The sequence below is a fragment of the Staurois parvus genome, unplaced genomic scaffold (assembly GCF_062004578.1).
Source record: "Staurois parvus isolate SC_StPar_1 unplaced genomic scaffold, SC_StPar_1.0 ptg001861l, whole genome shotgun sequence".
In the NCBI taxonomy this organism is placed as follows: domain Eukaryota; kingdom Metazoa; phylum Chordata; class Amphibia; order Anura; family Ranidae; genus Staurois; species Staurois parvus.
In genome coordinates this window covers 82,243-105,608 of record NW_028319657.1, presented here as the reverse complement: position 1 = coordinate 105,608, position 23,366 = coordinate 82,243, and the positions used below count along the sequence as shown (strand labels likewise).

At 46.7% G+C, this 23,366-nt stretch overlaps 2 protein-coding genes across 6 annotated transcripts in view; both read left to right on the top strand.

The window, feature by feature from the left end:
• Positions 1–8,845, top strand: part of LOC149434010 (alanine aminotransferase 2-like) — a 53,079-nt gene extending 44,234 nt beyond the window's left edge. For all 4 annotated transcript variants that reach the window (XM_089664227.1, XM_089664225.1, XM_089664224.1 and 1 more), the window contains exons 10-12: positions 1,217–1,372; positions 5,581–5,693; positions 8,628–8,845. In XM_089664227.1, coding sequence (XP_089520353.1) covers positions 1,217–1,372; positions 5,581–5,693; positions 8,628–8,718 — 360 coding nt within the window. In that variant the 3' untranslated portion in view covers positions 8,719–8,845. The remainder of the gene's footprint in view (positions 1–1,216; positions 1,373–5,580; positions 5,694–8,627) is intronic.
• Positions 8,846–13,920: 5,075 nt separating this feature from the next.
• The window catches only part of LOC149434008 (alanine aminotransferase 2-like), a 52,153-nt gene continuing 42,707 nt past the window's right edge, over positions 13,921–23,366 (top strand). Inside the window, exons 1-2 of one of the 2 annotated variants that reach the window (XM_089664222.1) lie at positions 13,921–14,013; positions 16,777–16,904. In XM_089664222.1, coding sequence (XP_089520348.1) covers positions 16,782–16,904 — 123 coding nt within the window. In that variant the 5' untranslated portion in view covers positions 13,921–14,013; positions 16,777–16,781. Of the gene's footprint in view, positions 14,081–16,776; positions 16,905–23,366 lie in introns of both variants that reach the window. The other variant, XM_089664223.1, reaches the window with a different exon arrangement.

Below are 23,366 nucleotides of genomic sequence, written 5' to 3'. Positions count from 1 at the left end.
CTTTCTATGGGGAGAAGGTGGAGAATGGGCTCCAGGTGATGTCATTGATAATGAACACCACCTAAATTGGGTGTAATCCATCACTTCCTATGGGGAGAAGGTGGAGAACGGGCTCCAGGTGATGTCATTGATAATGAACACCACCCTAAATTGGGTGTAATCCATCACTTTCTATGGGGAGGAGGTGGAGAACGGGCTCCTTGTGATGTCAGTGATAATGAACACCACCTAAATTGGGTGTAATCCATCACTTTCTATGGAGAGGAGGTGCAGAACGGGCTCCTTGTGATGTCAGTGATAATGAACACCACCTAAATTGGGTGTAATCCATCACTTTCTATGGGGAGGAGGTGGAGAATGGGCTCCAGGTGATGTCATTGATAATGAACACCACCCTAAATTGGGTGTAATCCATCACTTTCTATGGGGAGAAGGTGGAGAATGGGCTCCAGGTGATGTCATTGATAATGAACACCACCTAAATTGGGTGTAATCCATCACTTCCTATGGGGAGGAGGTGCAGAACGGGCTCCTTGTGATGTCAGTGATAATGAACACCACCCTAAATTGAGTGTAATCCATCACTTTCTGTGGGGAGAAGGTGGAGAATGGGCTCCAGGTTATGTCAGTGATAATGAACACCACTCTAAATTGGGTGTAATCCATCACTTTCTATGGTGGGGAGGTGGAGAAGGGGGTCCAGATTATGTAGTGGTAATGGACACCACCTAAATTGGGTATAATCCATAACTTTCTATGGGGGGAAGGTGGAGAATGAGCTCCAGGTTATGTCAGTGATAACGGACACCACCCAAAATTGGGTGTAATACACCACTTTCTTTGGGAGGAAGCTGGAGAAGAGGTTCCAGGTGATGTACTGTAAGTGATAACAAACACCACCCTAAATTGGGTGTAATCCATCACTTTCTATGGGGAGAAGGTGGAGAATGGGCTCCTTGTGATGTCAGTGATAATGGACACCACCCTAAATTGGGTGTAATCCATCACTTTCTATGGGGGGAAGGTGAAGAAGGGCCTCTAGGTGTTGGTATTGGACATGGCCAACAGGATAAAATATATCAAAACAAAAGATTTCATCAGTCTTTATAAATGAGGTCACTAGAATGATGGGAAAAGCATGAAAGTCAGCTGATCTGAAGGTGAGTGGGAGCTGTGTTTTAGGCTACTTACCTCCCTTCTCCATCTTATTCTGCAGGAGACACAGAATCTGCTGAGCACTCAGCTGGAGAAGGCCCAACTGACAGGAGAAATACTAAACCGGGCCCCAGGAATCCACTGTAACCCCATCCAGGGGGCCCTGTATGCCTTTCCCCGTATTGAGATCCCGGAGAGAGCCATCAGCCTGGCAAAGGTACCACACAGTGATATACATTGGCAGTCCGTAACCTAACCAACCACCACCCCCCCCCCAAAAAAAAAATCACCCCAGGGTCGAATATTATTCCCAGCAAGGAGAACCTGTCCTTATCGAGTATATGCACTCCACGCTGGGGATCTGCTGAGTCATGTGATACGTGAAGGGTGGAGCCCTCGCCCAAACAAGTCATTGGATGGAGTCAAGAATTGTTCAATTCTCTGATTATTTTTGTTTTTGTGTTCACTTTGGGAAAATCCCCCTACATTTTGAGAACCCATACTAAACTTTGCTTTTTTTCCCCATGAAAATGCACCTAAAAACCCAAAGCATTATGGGATGCATTTATAAAATATTTACTTAGCTGTTCATCCTTTGAAACTACATATAAAAAATCAAATCAAATGTTCTATTGACATTCTGCTAATCAAATGTTAAAAATTAAAAAAAAAACAAAACCAGCGTGAAGGGGGAAAATGTCACATTACAACCACTAGATGGCACTAAGTATCATGGGAAATAAGTATACTCCTCAGCTCCATCTAGGGGCGATAATGTGGTATTTTCCCCATTTAATTTTTTTTTTTTAAATAAGACCTTTGATCTGCAGACACTATAACCTGAGAACATTCGATTTTACCCAAATTCAGACGAATGAATTTATGCGCAGTGTCAATAGACAAACACCTATGTGAAGTTTTATGAGTAATACACCCCTATATATTTTCTGAAAGCAGAGACCCTATAGAATAGAATGACGCCAATTCCATTTTTTTATATTTATTCATAAAGTTGCACTCCCAATTCAAAATTTTAAGCAATAAAACACCTAAATTAATCTTAGCGCGTGCAAAATCCCAGATTTCTGGTAAAATATAAAAGATCAGCTTGTGCCCCATAAGTAGATACCTTTAAAAAAAAGTCCTGGATTCTTTCTTGGATACACAGAATATAACTGGATATAACATTTATAGGTGATGTTGATCCAGGGAATATCCGATTGCCTATCGGGGGATCAGGAAGGAATTATTTCCCCTGCAGGAGCAAATTGGATCACGCTTTGCTCATTTTTTTTTACCTTCCTCTGGATCAACTGTGGGTGTAGGATTATAACTTTTTTTTGTATGGTTGAATTGGATGGACTTTTGTCTTTTTTTCAGCCAAACTAACTATGCAACTATGTAACTCCTGGAACCCCGAGGATTCTCCTAGAATCCCCCAGGATTCTCCTAAATCCCTCAGAGCTCTCTTACAATCCTCATGTATCTTCTGGAATCCCCCAGGACTACCCTGGAATGCCACAGAACTCTCTTGTCATCCCTAAGACTCTCCTGAAATCCCTTTCCTAGAATCTCCCAGGAATATCCTGAATCTCTCAGAACTTTCCTGAAACCCCCAGGAACCTCCTGGAGTCCCAGAGACTCGCCTGAATCCCTCAAAATTCTCCTGGGACCCCCTAGAACTTGCCCGGAATCCAAGGGACTCTCATCTAACCCCTTAGAACTCTCCTGTAATCCATCTATTTTAGAATCCCCTGGGAGTCTCCTGGATTACTTCAAAACTCTCCTGGAACTCCCAGGATTCTCCTGGAATCCAAAGGGACTGTTTTGGACCCCCCCCCCCTCCCAGGACTCTCCTGAAATCCCAAAGGGCTCTCCTGAAACCCTCAGAACACTCCTAGAACCCCCCCCAAGACTGTCATGAACCCCTCAAGAATCTCTCAGATCAACTGTGGGTATCAGATTGCCTCTCGGGGGATCAGGAAGGAATTTTTTTCCCTGCAGGAGCAAATTGGATCGTGCTTTGCTGGGTTTGTTTTTGCCTTCCTCTGGATCAACTGTGGGTGTAGGATCATAACTTTTTTTTTGTATGGTTGAACTGGATGGACTTTTGTCTTTTTTCAGCCAGACTAACTATGCAACTATGTAACTCCTGGAACCCCAAGGATTCTCCTAGAAACCCCCAGGAATCTCCTAAATCCCTTAGAACTTTCCTGAAACCCCCCAGGATTCTCCTAAATCCCTCAGAGCTCTCTTACAATCCTCATGTATCTTCTGGAATCCCCCAGGACTACTCTGGAATGCCACAGAACTCTCTTGTGAGCCCTAAGACTCTCCTGAAATCCCTCAGAACTTTTCTAGAATCTCCCAGGAATATCCTGAATCTCTCAGAACTTTCTTGAAACCCACAGGAAACTCCTGGAGTCCCAGGGACTCTCCTAAATCCCTCAAAATTCTCCTGGGACCCCCTAGAACTTGCCCGAAATCCAAGGGACTCTCATCTAACCCCTTAGGACTCTCCTATAATCCATCTACAGTATTTTAGAATCCCCTGGGAGTCTCCTGGATTACTTCAAAACTCTCCTGGAACTCCCAGGATTCTCCTGGAATCCAAAGGGACTGTTTTGGACCCCCCCCCTTCAGGACTCTCCTGGAATCCCAAAGGGCTCTCCTGAAACCCTCAGAACACTCCTAGAACCCCCCCAAGACTGTCATGAACCCCTCAGGAATCTCTCAGATCAACTGTGGGTATCCGATTGCCTCTCGGGGGATCAGGAAGGATTTTTTTTCCCAGCAGGAGCAAATTGGATCATGCTTTGCTCGGTTTTTTTGCCTTCCTCTGGATCAACTGTGGGTGTAGGATCATAACTTTTTTTTTGTATGGTTGAACTGGATGGACTTTTGTCTTTTTTCAGCCAGACTAACTATGCAACTATGTAACTCCTGGAACACCTAGGATTCTCCTAGAATCCCCCAGGAATCTCCTAAATCCCTTAGAACTTTCCTGAAACCTCCCAGGATTCTCTTAAATCCCTCAGAGCTCTCTTACAATCCTCATGTATCTTCTGGAATCCCCCAGAACTACCCTGGAATGCCACAGAACTCTCTTGTCATCCCTAAGACTCTCCTGAAATCCCTCAGAACTTTCCTAGAATCTCCCAGGAATATCCTGAAACCCCCAGGAAACTCCTAGAGTCCCAGGGACTCTCCTGAATCCCTCCAAATTCTCCTGGGACCCCCTAGAACTTGCCCGGAATCCCAGGGACTCTCATCTAACCCCTTAGAACTCTCCTGTAATCCATCTATTTTAGAATCCCCTGGGAGTCTCCCGGAATACTTCAAAACTCTTCTGGAACTCCCAGGATTCTAATGGAATCCAAAGGGACTGTTTCCCCCCCCCCCCCCCCGCCCTCCCAGGACTCTCCTGGAATCCCAAAGTGCTCTCCTGAAACCCTCAAAACACTCCTAGAACCCCCCCAAGACTGTCATGAACCCCTCAGGAATCTCTCAGATCAACTGTGGGTATCTGATTGCCTCTCGGGGGATCAGGAAGGAATTTTTTCCCCTGCAGGAGCAAATTGGATCGTGCTTTGCTGGGTTTTTTTGCCTTCCTCTGGATCAACTGTGGGTGTAGGATTATAACTTTTTTTTTAATGGTTGAACTGGATGGACTTTTGTCTTTTTTCAGCCAGACTAACTATGCAACCATGTCAAGCCTAAAAATAGCAAGTGCTCATGAAATGGCGAAAAATGTTGTTACCCAGATTGGTCTATAGGTGGCCCTCTACAGGCCATCAGTGTCCCTGAATATTATTCCTAGAATGATTGCTCTCTGTGCGCACGGTGATATCTGATAAAAAAAAAGTGCAGCCATTGTTTTTATGCGCATACTGTTCTAACGTATGGTTGACTTTGTATGTGCGTGTAAACGGGGGTGGGGGCTTTTAAACTTTTTTGTTTTTGTTTTTAATTTTTTTATTTCCAATTTTTAAAAATATTTTTCCTTTTAATTTTATTGCCGACAAGGGGCCTGACGAGCAGATCGGACTCTATGCCAAGTGCAGATAATACACAGGTTTTTAAAGTAGTAGTTTTTAAGTAGGTGGGCACCTTTTTTCCTGAAAATTTGCCTCTCTGGATGACCTGGTGGGTCCATCGTCTCATTATCGGTACAGCAGATTTAGTGACATGATCAAGGCAGTACGAGTGACAGCCAGGGGCAGACTGACCATTTAGCCACTCGGGCCCAGGGTCAGTAGGGGGCCCCATGAGATGCCCTTGGTACCTTTCATAGGCTTGGTACCTTTCATAGGCTTGGGTGTGGTTTGAGCGTGGGCGAGGACACAGGGGCCTCATGATTTCCTATTGCTCGGGGGCCCCATGAGTTGTCAGTCCGCCCTTGGTGATGGCTGTGTTCATTCCCAGGAACGGGGACAGGCACCAGACGAATTCTTCTGTCATCTTCTCCTGGAGGAGACCGGCATTGTCTTGGTGGACGGGACCGGTTTTGGCCAAGCAAAGGGGACATACCACTTTAGGTGAGCGTTTACTTCCTATAAAATGTGATAAAAATAAATATGAATAAAAAATATGCAGTGTTTCAGATACAATGTAATCGTTTGCTGCCAATTGGTCATTGAACCTGAACACATGGAAAATCCGAGATCACACTCTCAGCAAGAGCACAACAAAAGGTTGACCTCCATTTATCTGTGGATGACAACAAAATGAAAAAAAAACAAGTGAAACCCTATATACATTGGTGAAGGTGCCCCTCGATGTTGGAGGACAGTCTCCCTGTGCGTTCTTTGTAGTTCAGGTCTTGTGACAATCCAAAGTCTACAGCACAGAGTACAACAGCCTGCAATAAATACTGTCAGGGGACCAAATAGATCCCAATTGTTTTTGTTTTCAGAAGCACTGAGACTGTCTCTGTGGGGCTTCCTTCCCACCTCTACCCTTCGGGGTAATAGAGGCTAGAGATGGGGGTATCACTGTGTTCGATATGTGACAGAACCCCCCTCCCACCCGGGGTGATATAGTCTGGGGATGGGGGGTGTCACTGTGTTCTATAAGTGACAGAACCCCCCTCCCACCCGGGGTGATATAGTCTGGGGATGGGGGGTGTCACTGTGTTCTATATGTGACAGAACCCCCTTCCCACCCAGGGTGATATAGCCTGGGGATGGGGGGTGTCACTGTGTTCTATATGTGACAGAACCCCCCTCCCACCCGGGGTGTTATAGTCTGGGGATGGGGGGTGTCACAGTGTTCTATATGTGACAGAACCCTCCTCCCACCCGGGGTGATATAGTCTGGGGATGGGGGGTGTCACTGTGTTCTATATTTGACAGAATCCCCCTCCCACCTGGGGTGATATAGCCTGGGGATGGGGGTGTCACTGTGCTCTATATGTGACAGAACCCCCCTCCCACCCAGGGTAATATAGCATGGGGATGGGGGGTGTCACTGTGTTCTATTTGTGACAGAACCCCCCTCCCACCCGGAGTGATATAGCCTGGGGATGGGGGTGTCACTGTGTTCTATATGTGACAGAATCCCCCCTCCCACCCAGGGTTATATAGCCTGGGGATGGGGGATGTCACTGTGTTCTATAACTGACAGAACCCCCCTCCCACCAGGGGTGATATAGCATGGGGAAATGGGGGTGTCACTGTGCTCTATAACTGACAGAACCCCCCTCCCACCCGGGGTGATATAGCCTGGGGATGTGGGGGTGTCACTGTGTTCTATATGTGACAGAACCCCCCTCCCACCCAGGGTGATATAGCATGGGGATGGGGGTGTTACTGTGTTCTATATGTGACAGAACCCCCCTCCCACCCGGGGTGATATAGCCTGGGGATGGGGGTGTCACTGTGTTCTATATGTGACAGAACCCCCCTCCCACCCAGGGTGATATAGCCTGGGGATGGGGGTGTCACTGTGTTCTATTAGAAACAGAATGCACCTCCCACCCGGAGTGATATAGCCTGGGGATGGGGGGTGTCACTGTGATCTATATGTGACAGAACCCCCCTCCCACCCGGGGTAATATAGCCTGGGGATGGGGGGTGTCACTGTGTTCTATATGTGACAGAACCCCCCTCCCACCCGGGGTGATATAGCCTGGGGATGTGGGGTGTCACTGTGTTCTATATGTGACAGAACCCCCCTCCCACCCGGGGTGATATAGCCTGGGGATGGGGGGTGTCACTGTGTTCTATATGTGACAGAACCCCCCTCCCACCCGGGGTGATATAGCCTGGGGATGGGGGGTGTCACTGTGTTCTATATGTGAGAGAACCCCCCTCCCACCCGGGGTGATATAGCATGGGAAATGGGGGTGTCACTGTGCTCTATAACTGGCAGAACCCCCCTCCCACCCGGGGTGATATAGCCTGGGGATGGGGGGTGTCACTGTGTTCTATAACTGACAGAAGCCCCCTCCCACCCGGGGTGATATAGCATGGGGATGGGGGATGTCACTGTGTTCTATAACTGACAGAATCCCCCTCCCACCCGGGGTGATATAGCCTGGGGATGGGGGATGTCACTGTGTTCTATAACTGACAGAATCCCCCTCCCACCCGGAGTGATATAGCCTGCAGATGGGGGGTGTCACTGTGTTCTATTTGTGACAGAACCCCCCTCCCACCCGGAGTGATATAGCCTGGGGATGGGGGTGTCACTGTTCTCTATATGTGACAGAACCCCCCTCCCACCTGGGGTAATATAGCATGGGGATGGGGGTGTCACTGTATTCTATATGTGACAGAACCCCCCTCCCACCCTGGCTGATATAGCCTGAGGATGTCACTGTGTTCTATAACTGACAGAACCACCCAGTCGGTAATATAGCCTACGGATGGGGGGGGGTGGGTTCACTGTGTTTTATATGTGACAGAGTCCCTGGGGTAATAAAGGTTGAAATTGGGGGTGTCACTGTATTCTATATGCAGCAAAACCTACCTTCCGCTGAGGGTTGGGGGTGTCACTGTGTTCAATATGTAAGTACCCCCTGGTGTAATTTAGGTTGGAGATGGGTGTGTCTCTGTGTCCTATATAAAATACAGCCCCCCTCCTAGGATAATATAGGCTAAGGATGGGGGGTTTCATTGTGTTCTGTATGGGAGAGAGCCCCCTCCCTCTGTCCTCCTGGGGTAATATAATTTGGTGATGTGGGATGTCACTGTGTTCTGTAGGTCACCCGAGTAATATTGGCTGGGAATGGGGGTAGTCACTGTGTTCTAGATGTTACAGAGACCCCGCCCCCACAGGGCAATATAGGCTGGAGATGGTGGTGTTTTAGATGTCACAGAGGCCCCCTAGGAGCCCCCCCATCTGCACCCCATCCTCCTTTCCCAGTATTATAGTGTGTGGGTGTCCTAGGAAAAATAAATAGGGTGAAATACTGTATTTGACAGTTTGGTATTTGGTGTCGTCCATCTCACATTCGTTGTGTATTTCAGGCTCTCTCTGCTCCACCCTATGGAGGAACTGAAATCCATCCTGGAAAAGATTGTAGAATTCCATGGACGATTTCTCCGGGAATATTCCTGAGTCGCTCCCCCCCCCCCCCCCCCCCAGAATCACATCACATGGAAAGTCCCAGTACTAAATGATGACACTTTATCTGCACTCCACCCACAAATCAGTGTGCACTCCACAATAAATGGAAATTATGGCATATCTTCTACAATGTGTTGTATACCACTCCTATGTACAATGCTATCATACAGAAAAATGAGGTGGAGAGAACTAGGAAAATGGACTGTCCACCCAAAACTGAACCAGAGTGGAAGCTTCCGGAGATTAAAGAAGAACTATCATTAGGTTTTGCAAAATGTCCAACGGAATTTGTGAACAAATGTTGGCAACAAGGCAAAAAGTAAAAAAAAAAAATCTTTATTGAAAACAAGGAGTGAAATATTCCACAGCAAGACCCACGCTAACACGTTTCAGTCCAGAAAAGACCTTATTCATAGCCAAGCCAATTCGCTTTTCACTTTGTTGCCGACTTTTGTTCATAAGTATCTATTGGGAAACAGATGGACACCGTGAAGTACCATACCGCAGCCCGGGAGAGTACATTGGGTTGCAGCACCTCACCTATGTGGATAGTCCATAAACTGTAGATAACTACTAAACTCAAAGGAAATCTGATATGATAAGTGGCTGTCCTGCTAAAACAAGCCACTACCTAGATGTCATGCTGAACCTTCCACTTCCATACCAAGTCACCGGCCTGGAACAAAGAGGCAGGGAAGGAGTTCTTTCTTTGATCTGCGTATTTGTTCCAGGTCAGTGACTCAAAGTATTGAAGCAGGTTGCATTTTCATTATGGGGTTAACCTCATATTCCCTTCAAGCCGGGTTTACTATTGATCCGGCACAAAAGCTTCTTGGTTTATCCTCCATGCATTCTGGTGGTACCATATTCACCCTCCTCCCGATCTTAATTCCAAACCACTTTGACACACTCCTGCAGCATGGTCAGTGACATTGGCCACTCTTATGTTGGTGACCCCACAATGTCATCCAAGGTAGCCACCTGTCCTGGCCTACAGAATCTACACAAACCCGTAGCAGACAGGTGGGCTACCTTTCAGTTTCTTTGGGTCTACAGAATCTACACAAACCTGTAGTAGAGGCCAAAGAAACTGAAAGGTAGGCACCTGTCTGGGCCTACAGAATCTACACAAACCCGTAGCAGAGGGCAAAGAAACTGAAAGGTAGCCACCTGTCTGGGCCTACAGAATCTACACAAACCCATAGCGGAGGTCAAAGAAACTGAAAGGTAGCCACCTGTCTGGGCCTACAGAATCTACACAAATCCATAACGGAGGTCAAAGAAACTGAAAGGCAGCCACCTGTCTGGGCCTACAGAATCTACACAAACCCATAGCGGAGGTCAAAGAAACTGAAAGGTAGCCACCTGTCTGCCCTCTGGGTCTATAGAATCTACACAAACCTGTAGCAGAGGGCAGACAGGTGGCTACCTTTCAGTTTCTTTGGCCTCTACTACAGGTTTATGTAGATCCTGTAGGCCCAAAGAAACTGAAAGATAACCCACCTGTCTGGGCTTATAGAATCTACACAAACCCGTAGCAGAGGCCAAAGAAACTGAAAGGTAGCCACCTGTCTGCCCTCTGCTACAGGTTTGTGTAGATTCTATAGACCCAGAGGGCAGACAGGTGGCTGCCTTTCAGTTTCTTTGACCTCTGCTATGGGTTTGTGTAGATTCTGTAGGCCCAGACAGGTGGCTACCTTTCAGTTTCTTTGGCCTTTGGGCCTACAGAATCTACACAAACCTGTAGTAAAGTATATTTAAAAATCCATGATTAAATGCATTTTTTTAGATGTTCAAAAATATCTGGAAAATATATTTTGAAAAATATATTTTTAAATACATGCCTTTGGAAAATATATTTTAATTTACATTTTTGAAATACATGTTAAAATATATTCATATAGGCCAATATATTGGAAATATATGTCGCATGTATAATTTATTTTTCTAAATATATTGAAAATATATTTCTATTCCATATGGGAAGCCAGTTGGGTGCCCAACTGTGAGGTCATCCAAAGGAAAAGAGGGGTGAGTGGAGCTGCTTCCAGTCATCAGTCTGATCCTCTGGATCTTCCAATCAGTAGAGATATTGTACAACACGGATCCCCAGATGTCAAGACTCAACTTCAGGGGAGACCTATCCCCAGGGATCCCTTCGCTTCCAGTTATGGCATATCTAAAGCCATGAGGGTCTGAGGGTGGAAAGGGGCCCCATTGGGGAGATTCTGTGGGATCTCGGATGACCAGGATCATGGTGTGACATTGCTGGGTGTACCTCATCTACATTTTGCCCCAAGAATTGTGCTTTTGCACCTGACTTCCAGGATTGTCATAGACATCCAAGACAAGCCGGCTATACTGCAAATTTTATCTGCTCTGATATCATTCTCACCCTCTGAATATGGATTTTTAAGTAAATATTAACTAAGTAACATTTGACAAACTGTGTAATAAACATGGGGCGATAGAGGGAACTTCAGGAGGGGTCATCCTCTACTCAGTAACCGAGCCTGGAAAGGTGTTCACATTCCAGCCTATCTAAGCAGCAGAGTGTGTACATGCGGAATATTTCATCTCAGGGTCTGCGCACCGGGGAAGCGGTTACACGATCTCCCATATTCCAGAGGTGAAGATGGTGTATGTACACTTTGCAAAGTGAATGTTAGTAACTAAGGTGGACCTGTGTTCTCACTCAAAATTCAACAGGACAGTTTTCTAGTAGAGAATTGGGCATTCACACTGAACACATCACCAACTTATGTATCAATGTTCGTATTGCAAAGTTGACATTTGGGAGGTCCTTGAAGATCCCCCTCTGACAAAACGCGTAGGTCGGAGCTAGAGGTGACATCTTCACATCCGCTTGTCGGTGCGGCTTTCTTTACATGCCTGTCTTTGATTTTTAAATATGTGAGTACCCTCCTTTCCCATTATGAGGAAAAATATATTTGAAAATGTATTTTAAAAATATTCTTTTCAGATATATTGACATACATTTGAAATGCTACAATTTTGGCCATATTCAATATATTTCAATAAATAAATAAATATATATATATATATACTGCATGTTGAAATGTGTTTTTATTACAAAAGATATGAAAAATATTTTTAAAAATACATTACAAATATACTGTATGTCTTTAGCAATACAAATCTACGTTTTTGGAATGCATTTACAAATATATGTAAAAATATATGTTACAATGACTTCTTTATATGTTCAAAAAAAATCTGAAGAAAATATTAAAAAAAAAAAACATACAAAACAGGTGTTTTCTTCACCAGGGAAAGAATTCTTCGCTCATCCACCACAGTTGTTTTCCGTGGTCTTCCGGGTCTTTTGGTGTTGCTGAGCTCACCGGTGCGTTCCTTCTTTTTAAGAATGTTCCAAACAGTTGTTTTGGCCACGCCTAATGTTTTTGCTATCTCTCTGATGGGTTTGTTTTGTTTTTTCAGCCTAATGATGGCTTCACTGATAGTGACAGCTCTTTGGATCTCATCTTGAGAGTTGACAGCAACAGATTCCAAATGCAAATAGCACACTTGAAATGAACTCTGGACCTTTTATCTGCTCATTGTAATTGGGATAATGAGGGAATAACACACACCTGGCCATGGAACAGCTGAGAAGCCAATTGTCCCATTACTTTTGGTCCCTTAACAAGTGGGAGGCACATATGCAAACTGTTGTAATTCCTACACCGTTCACCTGATTTGGATGTAAATACCCTCAAATTAAAGCTGACAGTCTGCAGTTAAAGCACATCTTGTTTGTTTCATTTCAAATCCATTGTGGTGGTGTATAGAGCCAAAAATGTTAGAATTGTGTCCATGTCCCAATATTTATGGACCTGACTGTATATATATATATATGTATATATATATATATATATACACACACACTATATATATATATATATATATATATATATATATATATATATATATATAAAATTTATTGAAATATATTTTGAAATATATTAAATATGGCCAAAATTGTAGCATTTTAAATATATGTCAATATATTTGGGAAGAATATTTTTAAAATATATTTCAAAATATTTTTCTTCCATGTGAGTTCCTTCAATGGATGTGGTAACTTACTGGTTACAGTATGGAGTTCCTTCTCTGTTCTTTATGTGCTGGATACCATTGAGTATATCTCCACTGGGTTGGAGAGATCGGTCCTTGCCGCCAGGCAGTGGCGTCCTGGGTGACACCTACCACACGGGGTGACACAAGACCCGCTCCATGTAAAAAGGTAAGTTCTAAAGCCAGCCGACGATCCCCGCAGGATTGATCGGATCTGCGGATTGGGGAGCATAATGGATCGGACTCAGATCCATTATGCTCAATCCGCAGATTCGATCCATCCTGCGGGAATCGTCGGCATACAACCTATACGCGGTGACATCGGACCCGCTCCATTAAAAGGTAAGTTGTAAAGAGAGCCGACGATCTCCGCAGGATGGATCGGATCTGCAGATTGGGGAGCATAATGGATTGGACTTCGTCTCGTGGGGGGGGTGGGGGAAGCACGGAGCTGGTATACCGTGAACTTTATTGGACTCACATCTTCTCTACCATATAGAATATTTAGAGAGTGGAGAATTCTTTAAAGAATAGACTTTGCGTTTTTGCGCTTATGTATTCCCTTGTTTTTCATGTATTTGGATGAATCTTTTTGTTTGATTTATTATCAATTGAATGAAAGGGAGAGTTCACATTCACCATTCTATGTGAACACTCTCTGTTCTTTTAGTAAATACTCCCCATGGCACCTGATTTACAGACCTAGAAATTCTGAAGGACCCTCTGCACTCTGGTATATACCCTTTCAAGCAAACTATGCAACAAATAGGGATATTTGGTTCACACATATTGCAATACATGTTTAAGCCGGCCAACTGCGTCAAAGTGTGCAGAGGGTCCTTCAGAATTTCTAGAGTTAATGTGGTTACACCCCTTTAGCACCTGATGGATAAATGCATGCACTAGCTGTATGGATTTGAGCACAGGGATCTCTTGCTTGATTTACAGACCTGACACAGCAGATCGATATCACATGTGAAGGAGTCAGGGTGGCCATACCTGGAATTTATGATGTTTCCTGATATCGTGAGACAATCTTCCTGACTCCACAGTTAATAAATGTTCTGTCCGCAGATTATACAATAACCCGCAAGACACAGACAGACCCATTATTTCATTTAATATTTCACTGAATCTGCAATACCAAACTGTATGCATAGTCATAGCAAGGTGACGGCTGAACTACAGGTGAGATCACACGGGGCCGACGGCTGAACTACATGTACAGTCATAGAGGGTGACGGCTGAACTACAGGTGAGATCATACCGGACTGACTGCTGAACTACATGTACAGTCATAGCGGGGTGACTGCTGAACTACAGGTGAGATCATACAGGACTGACTGCTGAACTACATGTACAGTCATAGAGGGGTGACGGCTGAACTACAGGTGAGATCACACGGGGCCGACGGCTGAACTACATGTACAGTCATAGAGGGGTGACGGCTGAACTACAGGTGAGATCACACGGGGCCGACGGCTGAACTACATGTACAGTCATAGCGGGGTGACGGCTGAACTACAGGTGAGATCATACCTGGCTGACTGCTGAACTACATGTACATTCATAGTGGGGTGATGGCTGAACTACAGGTGAGATCACATGGGGCCGACGGCTGAACTACATGTACAGTCATATAGGGGTGACGGCTGAACTACAGGTGAGATCATACCGGACTGACTGCTGAACTACATGTTAAGCCATAGCAAGGTGACTGCTGAAGTACAGGTGAGAACATACAGGACCGACAACTGAACTACATGTACAGTCATAGAGGGGTGACTGCTGACCTACAGGTGAGATCATACCGGACCGACTGCTGAACTACATGTACAGTCATAGCAGGGTGACTGCTGAACTACAGGTGAGATCATACCGGACTGACTGCTGAACTACATGTACTGTCATAGCGGGGTGACTGCTGAACTACAGGTGAGATCATACCTGGCTGACTGCTGAACTACATGTACAGTCATAGCGGGGTGACTGCTGAACTACAGGTGAGATCATACCTGGCTGACTGCTGAACTACATGTACAGTCATAGCGGGGTGACGGCTGAACTACAGGTGAGATCACACGGGGCCGACAGCTGAACTACATGTACAGTCATAGCGGGGTGACTGCTGAACTACGGTTGAGATCACACGGGGCCGACGGCTGAACTACATGTACAGTCATAGCGGGGTGACTGCTGAACTACATGTACAGTCATAGCGGGGTGACGGCTGAATTACAGGTGAGATCATACCGGACTGACTGCTGAACTACATGTACAGTCATAGAGGGGTGACTGCTGAACTACAGGTGATATCATACCGGACCGACTGCTGAACTACATGTAAAGCCATAGCAGGGTGACTGCTGAAATACAGGTGAGATTATACCGGACCGACTGCTGAACTACATGTACAGTCATAGAGGGGTGACTGCTGAACTACAGGTGAGATCACACAGGGCCAACGGCTGAACTACATGTACAGTCATTGAGGAGTGACGGCTGAACTACAGGTGAGATCATACCGGACTGATTGCTGAACTACATGTAAAGCCATAGCAGGGTGACTGCTGAACTACAGGTGAGATCACACGGGGCCAACGGCTGAACTACATGTACAGTCATAGAGGGGTGACTGCTGAACTACAGGTGAGATCATACAGGACTGACTGCTGAACTACATGTAAAGCCATAGCAGGGTGACTGCTGAACTATAGGTGAGATTATACTGGACCGACTGCTGAACTACATGTACAGTCATAGCGGGGTGACTGCTGACCTACAGGTGAGATCATACAGGACCAATGACTGAACTACATGTACAGTCATAGCAGGGTGACTGCTGAACTACAGGTGAGATCATTCCGGACTGACTGCTGAACTACATGTACAGTCATAGAGGGGTGACGGCTGAACTACAGGTGAGATCATACCGGACTGACTGCTGAACTACATGTACAGTCATAAAAAAAGTGAAATGAAGGGAGAGGAAGGACATTGAAGGAGATGAAGGAAGGATGGATGGAAGGAAGGCAGAAGATGAAGGAAGGAGATGATGGAAGGAAGAAGATGAAGGACGGATGGAAGAAAGGAAGGAGATGAAGGAAGGATGGAAGGAAGGAAGAAGATGAAGGAAGGAGATGAAGGAATGATGGAAGAAAGGAAGGCAGAAGATGAAGGAAGGATGGAAGAAAGGAAGGAGATGAAGGAAGGATGGAAGGAAGGAAGAAGAGGAATGAAGGAAATGAAGGAATGATGGAAGAAAGGAAGGAGATGAAGGGAGGATGGAAGAAAGGAAGAAGATGAAGGAAGGAGATGAAGGAATGATGGATGGAAGAAAGGAAGGCAGAAGATGAAGGAAGGATGGAAGAAAGGAAAGAGATGAAGGAAGGATGGAAGGAAGGAAGAAGAGGAATGAAGGAAATGAAGGAATGATGGAAGAAAGGAAGGAGATGAAGGGAGGATGGAAGAAAGGATGGATGGAAGGAAGGATATGAAGAAAGGATGAAAGGAAGGAGATTGAGGAAGAATTGAAGGAAGAAGATGAAGGATGGAGAGAGATTGAGAAAGATGGAAGGAAGGAAGGAGATGTAGGAAGGAAGGAGATGAAGGAAGGAAGGAAGGAAGGAAGGAGGTTGAGGAAGGATGGAAAGAAGGAGACACCACACAGTGGATAGATCCTCAGACTGCACCTTTTCTCTTACTTCTGGTTGGAGAATATCACACCAGGATGGGGTTCAACTGGAAGGTCTCTCTATGATGAGTACAACTCTTCCCTGCAGCTCATGTGCTGCTTCAGTATGCTGGGCAGCTGGCACACAAAAGATCAGCAGATGCTGTATCTGCCCATCTATGAACATCCTGTGTGAGGGGCCCCGGCACACCAAAGGGTTCCTCTTTGTACATTAATACTTTCTCATGTCTCATCTCCATTTTTTTTTTTGACCACAGGGAAGATGGGGTCCAGGAAGCGACTTCTTAACCTGGAGACCATGAACCAAGCGGTCCGGGATGTGAGGGTCCCAATTCTGGGGTCAGTGTCAGCACGAGCAGTGGAGATGCAGCAGGAGATCAATCAGGTGTGAGAACAGGAGGGTGAGCTATTGGCTGGGGTACGGGTGGAAAATGCATTGAATTGCTGCATTTCTGGACACACCCAGGAGGTGCCAGGGAAAGATTTCTCACTGCGAAAGTTTCTTATTCTGTGCTGAATGCCCAATGTGTCCAGATATTCTGGGAAACGTAAATAGTATAGAGCACTCATGTACAGGTTCAGTAATGGCTTAACCCAATATCGAGGCTCCTCCCATGAGGAATTATACTGTAATAGTAATGGATCTCCCCTACATAATGGTTCTCCCATGAGGAATTATCCTGTACAGTCTCAGTAAAGGCCCCAACCAACATAAAGGCTCCTCATATAAGAATGTATCCTGCACAGGCTCAGTAATGGTTCCTCATATGGGGATTTACCCTGTAAAGGCTCAATGGTGGCTCCATTCAACAAAAAGGCTCCTCCTATGAGGATTTATTGTGCACAAGCCGAATAATAGCTCCAACCAACAAAAAAAGGTTCTTCCTATGAGGACCTATCCTTTACAGGCTCAGTAATGGCTTCACCCAACATTAAGGTTCCTCCTATGACAAGTTAGTCTGTACAGGTTTAGTATTGGTTCAACCTAACATTAAGGCTCCTCCTCTGAGGATTTATCCTGCATAGGTTCAGTAATGGCTCCACCTATGAAAATGTATTCTGTACATTCTTCGTAATGGCTCCACCCATCATAAAGGCTCCTCCTATGAGTGTTTATCCTGTATACCCAGTACAGTTGGTATGGATGCTATAGCTGGCCAGACATGGGGCAATGTTCTAGTAATTTCAGACACTTTCCACCATCTTTCAATTTTAAAGGTGATCAAACATGCCAAAGCACTCAAATGCAAGTTCCCACCATCCCCACTCTGAGTACCCAGGTCTGTAAACATGCTGCACCACTTTTGAGGGCTTCCCACCATCCCAGTACTGAGTTATCGGGTCTGCACATCTGCTGTGCCCATTATGAGGGCTTCCCACCATCCCAGCACTGGGTTATCGGGTCTGCACATCTGCTGTACCCATTAGGAGGGGTTCTCACCATCCCTGCACACCTAATGTGCCAAGGAACTCCGCCAACCCAGCACTGACTTCTCGAGTCTGTTGTGCTGATTATGAGGGATTCCCACCATCCCTGTATTAAGTTTCTGGTTTTACACACCTGATGTGCCAGATAGGTTGACAGGAACAGCAAAAACTTCAGATGGACAAAAACCGAGCCAGGAATTATGGCAGGGAGATTTCCCTAAAGGAATCACCAAAAAATAATCAGGTCACACATACCTCCAGGGTTCGACCTAAAGCTGACATATTACTTTTGGGCGGACTGACCCTACATCATGTAGCAGTGAAAAGGACACCCCCTGGCTGGTGTCAGCATCGGAAAATGTGAGCGCAAACAACACCCATTACTCTGCTCCTGTCCATTCCTTCAAACATAATGGAGAAGTGAGGACAGTGTGTGTCAAGGATTCGTTAAAACGATCACCCTGTCACGTGTCCACCACACGCCACGCCCACAGCGACTAGCTAACCGTGACGCACGCGTGCAGCCGCAACAGGGTGGTAAAGAGGGGATAATAAAGGGGATTTACACTTAAATATCTCAAACCGTATATAAGATCAGCCGTGATACCTTTTCACAGCCTGCACTACCTCTGGCCACCACCGGATGGAGACTCCACTCCAATCCAGCTGGTCAACCACACACTGGCAGATACGATCTTACATACAACCTGGTGCCCTGATTAGAGTTGAGGACCAGCTTAGTAGTCACACACCCTTCTAAAGGTCCCTTCAGCTATCCTAGCTTGAACCCCGGTGTTGATAACCCTTCCACTGTCCACACACCCCCACACCAGACGCACCACACAGGTAGCCTGCCACCACCCAACAGTTTATCCGCAGAATGGTCTGTTGAGACACCACACACACACAGATCTCCGCCTGGCAGATCTGTTACCTTTGAAATCTGCGTGCAATCTGCCCACTCACAGTGCAGTTGCATACAGATTGGCAATGAGCTTAACCGAGCGTTTTAAAGGCACTAAAATACAATATAATATAACCCAATCTAGTCTCTCCGATCTAGTCTCTCCGATCTAATCTCTCCGATCTAGTCTCTCCGAAGATATGAGCACGTGCTTAAATACACAGAAGTTCACTAATTAATTTTAAGATTTAATTTCCCAAAGTGGGCAGTGCATAAAATATGTGCAAAATATAACAAGTTACATAAAATACAAAAGATATAAGAAGACACACAAATGACTAATTACTATAAAATAAAAGGGAATAAAAAGACAGAATAACACTTTACCCTGCGGCTGGAGCAAGCCAGAAACTTGGCAATCCGCTAGTCAATCGAACCAGCTCCGTACGAATCACCCTGTCCAAATGTCCGTGCGTTCAATTTATGGCGATTTGGACATGGGCGGGACATTAGTCTTCGGCCAATTGACTCTGGGGGAGGTGGTCCTGACCTGCCCACAAGAGGTACTGTGTATGGACCTGCCCAAGTTCAATTGGGCCGAGACTGGCCTGAACACCAAGTTGGGGATTGGATTTCTGACACCAGCGCGTCAGCCCGATCGCAACAGTACCAAACACCATCCGACTGTCGCACCCCCGCGTCATCTAATCATTCCATGCATTTCCCTGGCTTCCTCCCCAAGCCCCAAATATGATTCTTATATGCAAATGTAGCGTACAGAATGGCCTGCACAAAGGAAGCATTTCCATCTCTCTCCAACTAATATTTCATCTTTTATAAGAGATTAAACATACTTCTTTGATGTGAATATTACTTATAGAGCTTTCCACAAAGGCAGTCTGTCTGCTGTCACTGGTTTTCCTCAGAAGGTGATAACCTGATTGACACACAAAAGTTGTCACCTCCAGGAACCTGGCTTTAGACTAATTAATGCTAAATGATGATTGGGTCTGTAAGGCCTATTGAGGAATTGTGTATACATACACATCTGATCCCAGATCAATTGTTTGTACCTTCTATTCATTTCCCTACTGCCCAGGGGCTCAATGTACATCCTTAATGACCAGACTGTTCCTGCACACACCTTTGTAATGAAAGGGCCTGACATAATCTAATCTACTCAACCTGTCATGGCTAGGATTCCATATTTCCACTCAAATCTTACATGTCCGTTACAATAAATCTTACATGTACATTACATCTCCCCTCCTCCAGATGACGCATAGCTGAGCCTAAACGGGTCGGCTAACTCGTCTACATGGAAGGTTCCGCCTGACGGGACAGACCATCCGCATTTCCATGATTGCTTCCTTTCTTGTGCTGAATGGTGAAGTTGTATTGCTGCAGAACTAGGCTCCAGCGTAACAATTTCCCATTGTCCCCAGCTACTCTATGCAACCAGCTAAGAGGGTTGTGGTCAGTGATCACCGTGAATTCGCGACCATAGAGATAGTGCTGCAGCTTTTGTAAGGCCCAAACAATTGCCAAGCACTCCTTCTCTATGGTGGCATAGGCCACCTCTCTGGGCAGCAGCTTCCGGCTGAGGTACAAAACAGGGTGCTCCTCCCCAGCTGGGTTTACCTGGCTTAATACGGCGCCTAGGCCATAGGCCGAGGCATCAGTCTGGACCACAAACCTGTGGCGGAAGTCCGGGGCCTGCAGCACAGGAGCACAGGCCAGAGCATGTTTAAGGGCTGCAAATGCTTGTTCGCAGTCTGCTGTCCAGTGAACCTGTTTCGGTAGCTTTTTCTTGGTCAAATCCGTCAAGGGCTTGGCCAGGGCACTGTAGTTCGGAACAAACTTCCGATAGTACCCTGCCGTCCCCAGGAAGGACATGACCTGCTTCTTGGTCTGGGGGGTGGGCCAGGAGATGATGGCGTCTACCTTCCCAGTTTCAGGCTGGACCATGCCTCCCCCCACTATATGTCCCAGGTACTGTACCTTGGTCATGCCGACCTGGCATTTGTTGGGCTTAATTGTCAGGCCGGCTGTGGTGATCTTCTCCAAAACTTGTGTTAGGTGTGCTAAGTGTTCCTCCCAGGTTTCGCTGAACACTGCAATGTCGTCTAGATAGGCCACAGCGCAGTGTTCCATCCCCTCCAGCAGACCATTCACGACCCTTTGGAAGGTGGCAGGGGCATTCTTCATCCCGAATGGCATAACGTTAAACTCAAAGAGGCCAAAGGGGGTGATAAAGGCAGATCTCTCCCGAGCCTCAGCGGTCAGAGGGATCTGCCAGTATCCTCTACTTAGGTCCATAATTGTCAGATAGCGGGCGCTGGCCAGCTTATCTAACAACTCATCGACCCGGGGCATTGGGTACGCATCAAAGACTGTAATCGCATTCAGTCTTCGATAGTCCACGCAAAACCTTGTTGTCTGGTCTCGTTTGGGCACCAGCACTACAGGGGATGCCCATGCACTCTGGGACTTCCGTATCACACCTAGTGCTAGCATTTCATCGATCTCCCTTTTAATGTCTACTTGAACCTCCAGGGTGACCCTATACGCTGCCTGTCTAATAGGCTTCTGGCTCCCTGTGTCCACATGGTGGACAGCTAGAAAGGTTAGGCCAGGCCGGGAGGTGAAGGTATCCTGATGGGGCTCCAGCACCCCAGACAGCCCTGTTTGTTGCCCCGCCGTCAGTTGGGGGTTGATTTGCAACTCCCCAAGGGAGTCTGGCTCCTTGGTGGCCGCCAGGAGATCCACTAATGGCTCGGCCTCACTCTCTGGTAACAGGCTACAGACTGGGAGAGCGCAGGCTGATCTGTCATGGTGCGCCTTCATCATGTTCACATGGTACACTTTGAGCCGTTTACCACGGTCATCAAGGGATACCACATAGGTCACATCACCCCTCTTCCCATGTATGGTATAGGGCCCCTCCCAGGCAGCTTGCAGCTTGTTCTGCCGCATGGGGACCAATACCCAAACCTTTTGGCCTACCTCATACACCCTCTCCCGGGCAGTCTGGTCGTACCATTGTTTCTGAGTGGCTTGGGCCTGCGTAAGATTTTCCCGCACCAAGCCCATCAGAGTGTCTAGTTTCTCCCGCAGTTTGAGTACATATTCTACCACTGAGACTTCTGGACTGATATTCTGCCCCTCCCAGGCCTCCCGAATGAGATCAAGGGGTCCGCGGACCCTTCTCCCATATAGGAGCTCAAAGGGGGAGAATCCTGTGGACGCCTGGGGCACCTCACGGTAGGCGAAGAGAAGGTGGGGTAGATACCTTTCCCAGTCCCTTCCCTGCGATTCCACAAACACTTTAAGCATCTGTTTTAAAGTGCCATTGAATCGCTCACACAGCCCGTTTGTCTGCGGGTGGTAGGGACTGGCCACAATATGCTCCACCTGCATCTTCTCACAGAGACATTCCATCAAGCGAGACATGAACTGTGTGCCGTGATCAGTGAGCATTTCCCGGGGAAAACCAACTCGGCTAAAAATGCTGAGCAGTGCGTCCGCAACCTTGTCTGCCCGAGTGGAGCTCAGGGCTATTGCCTCTGGGTACCGGGTAGCATAGTCTACTACAGTAAGTATGTACCGTTTCCCTGAACTGCTGGGTATGGCTAAAGGCCCTATAATGTCTACTGCCACCCTTTGGAAGGGCTCCTCAATAATGGGCAAGGGCTTCAGAGGGGCTTTGCTTGTGTCTCCTGCCTTGCCGACACGCTGGCACTCAACACAGGACCGGCAATAATTAGCAATGTCGGTGCCCATGTGTGGCCAGTAGAAGCTGTGTGCAAGACGGGCCTTAGTTTTTTGAACCCCCAAGTGCCCGGAGAGAGGAATCTCATGAGCTATTTGCAACAACTGCTCCCGGTACTTGTGGGGTACAACCAACTGCCGCTCTGCTATGCTTTCGTCAGTTGGCTCCGAAGGAATGGCCTCTCTGTATAGCCTGCCCTGTTCCCAGTATATGCATACCTTGTCACCCTCAGCTGGTGGCCTGTCAGCCAGGCCCCTGAGTTCCTTCAGGCTGCTATCAGTTCTAACAGCCTCAGAGAACTCTGCGCTACCTGCTACAGTTGCCAGGGAGATGACAGTCTGAGGAGACCTTAGGCCCTCTGGGCCAGGTTCACAAGGGTCCGACCCAGCTAGATTGGGCCCTTCCACAGACAGTTCCTCTGTAGCAGTGGGCAATGACTGGTCCAGGGCCACCTGGTGGGCACCCCGAGTCACCACTGCAGCAGAGGGAAAGTCTGCCTTGTACATGTCATTACATTTGGCATCACATAAAACATTATTAGTTGCAAAGTCCTCTATGATTTTAAACTCTTCTTCAGGCCTGGACTCCAGACATCCACTAGAGCCAGGCCCTGGTACACAGTCCTTCACCCCCTGACCCTCCCCAGAATCCCCAGTGTTCATGGAGTCTTTAAACAGAACTTTACACGAGTCCAGGGCCTCAGGTGGCGATGTAGGTTCTAGGGGTGCTTGATATGGCTCATA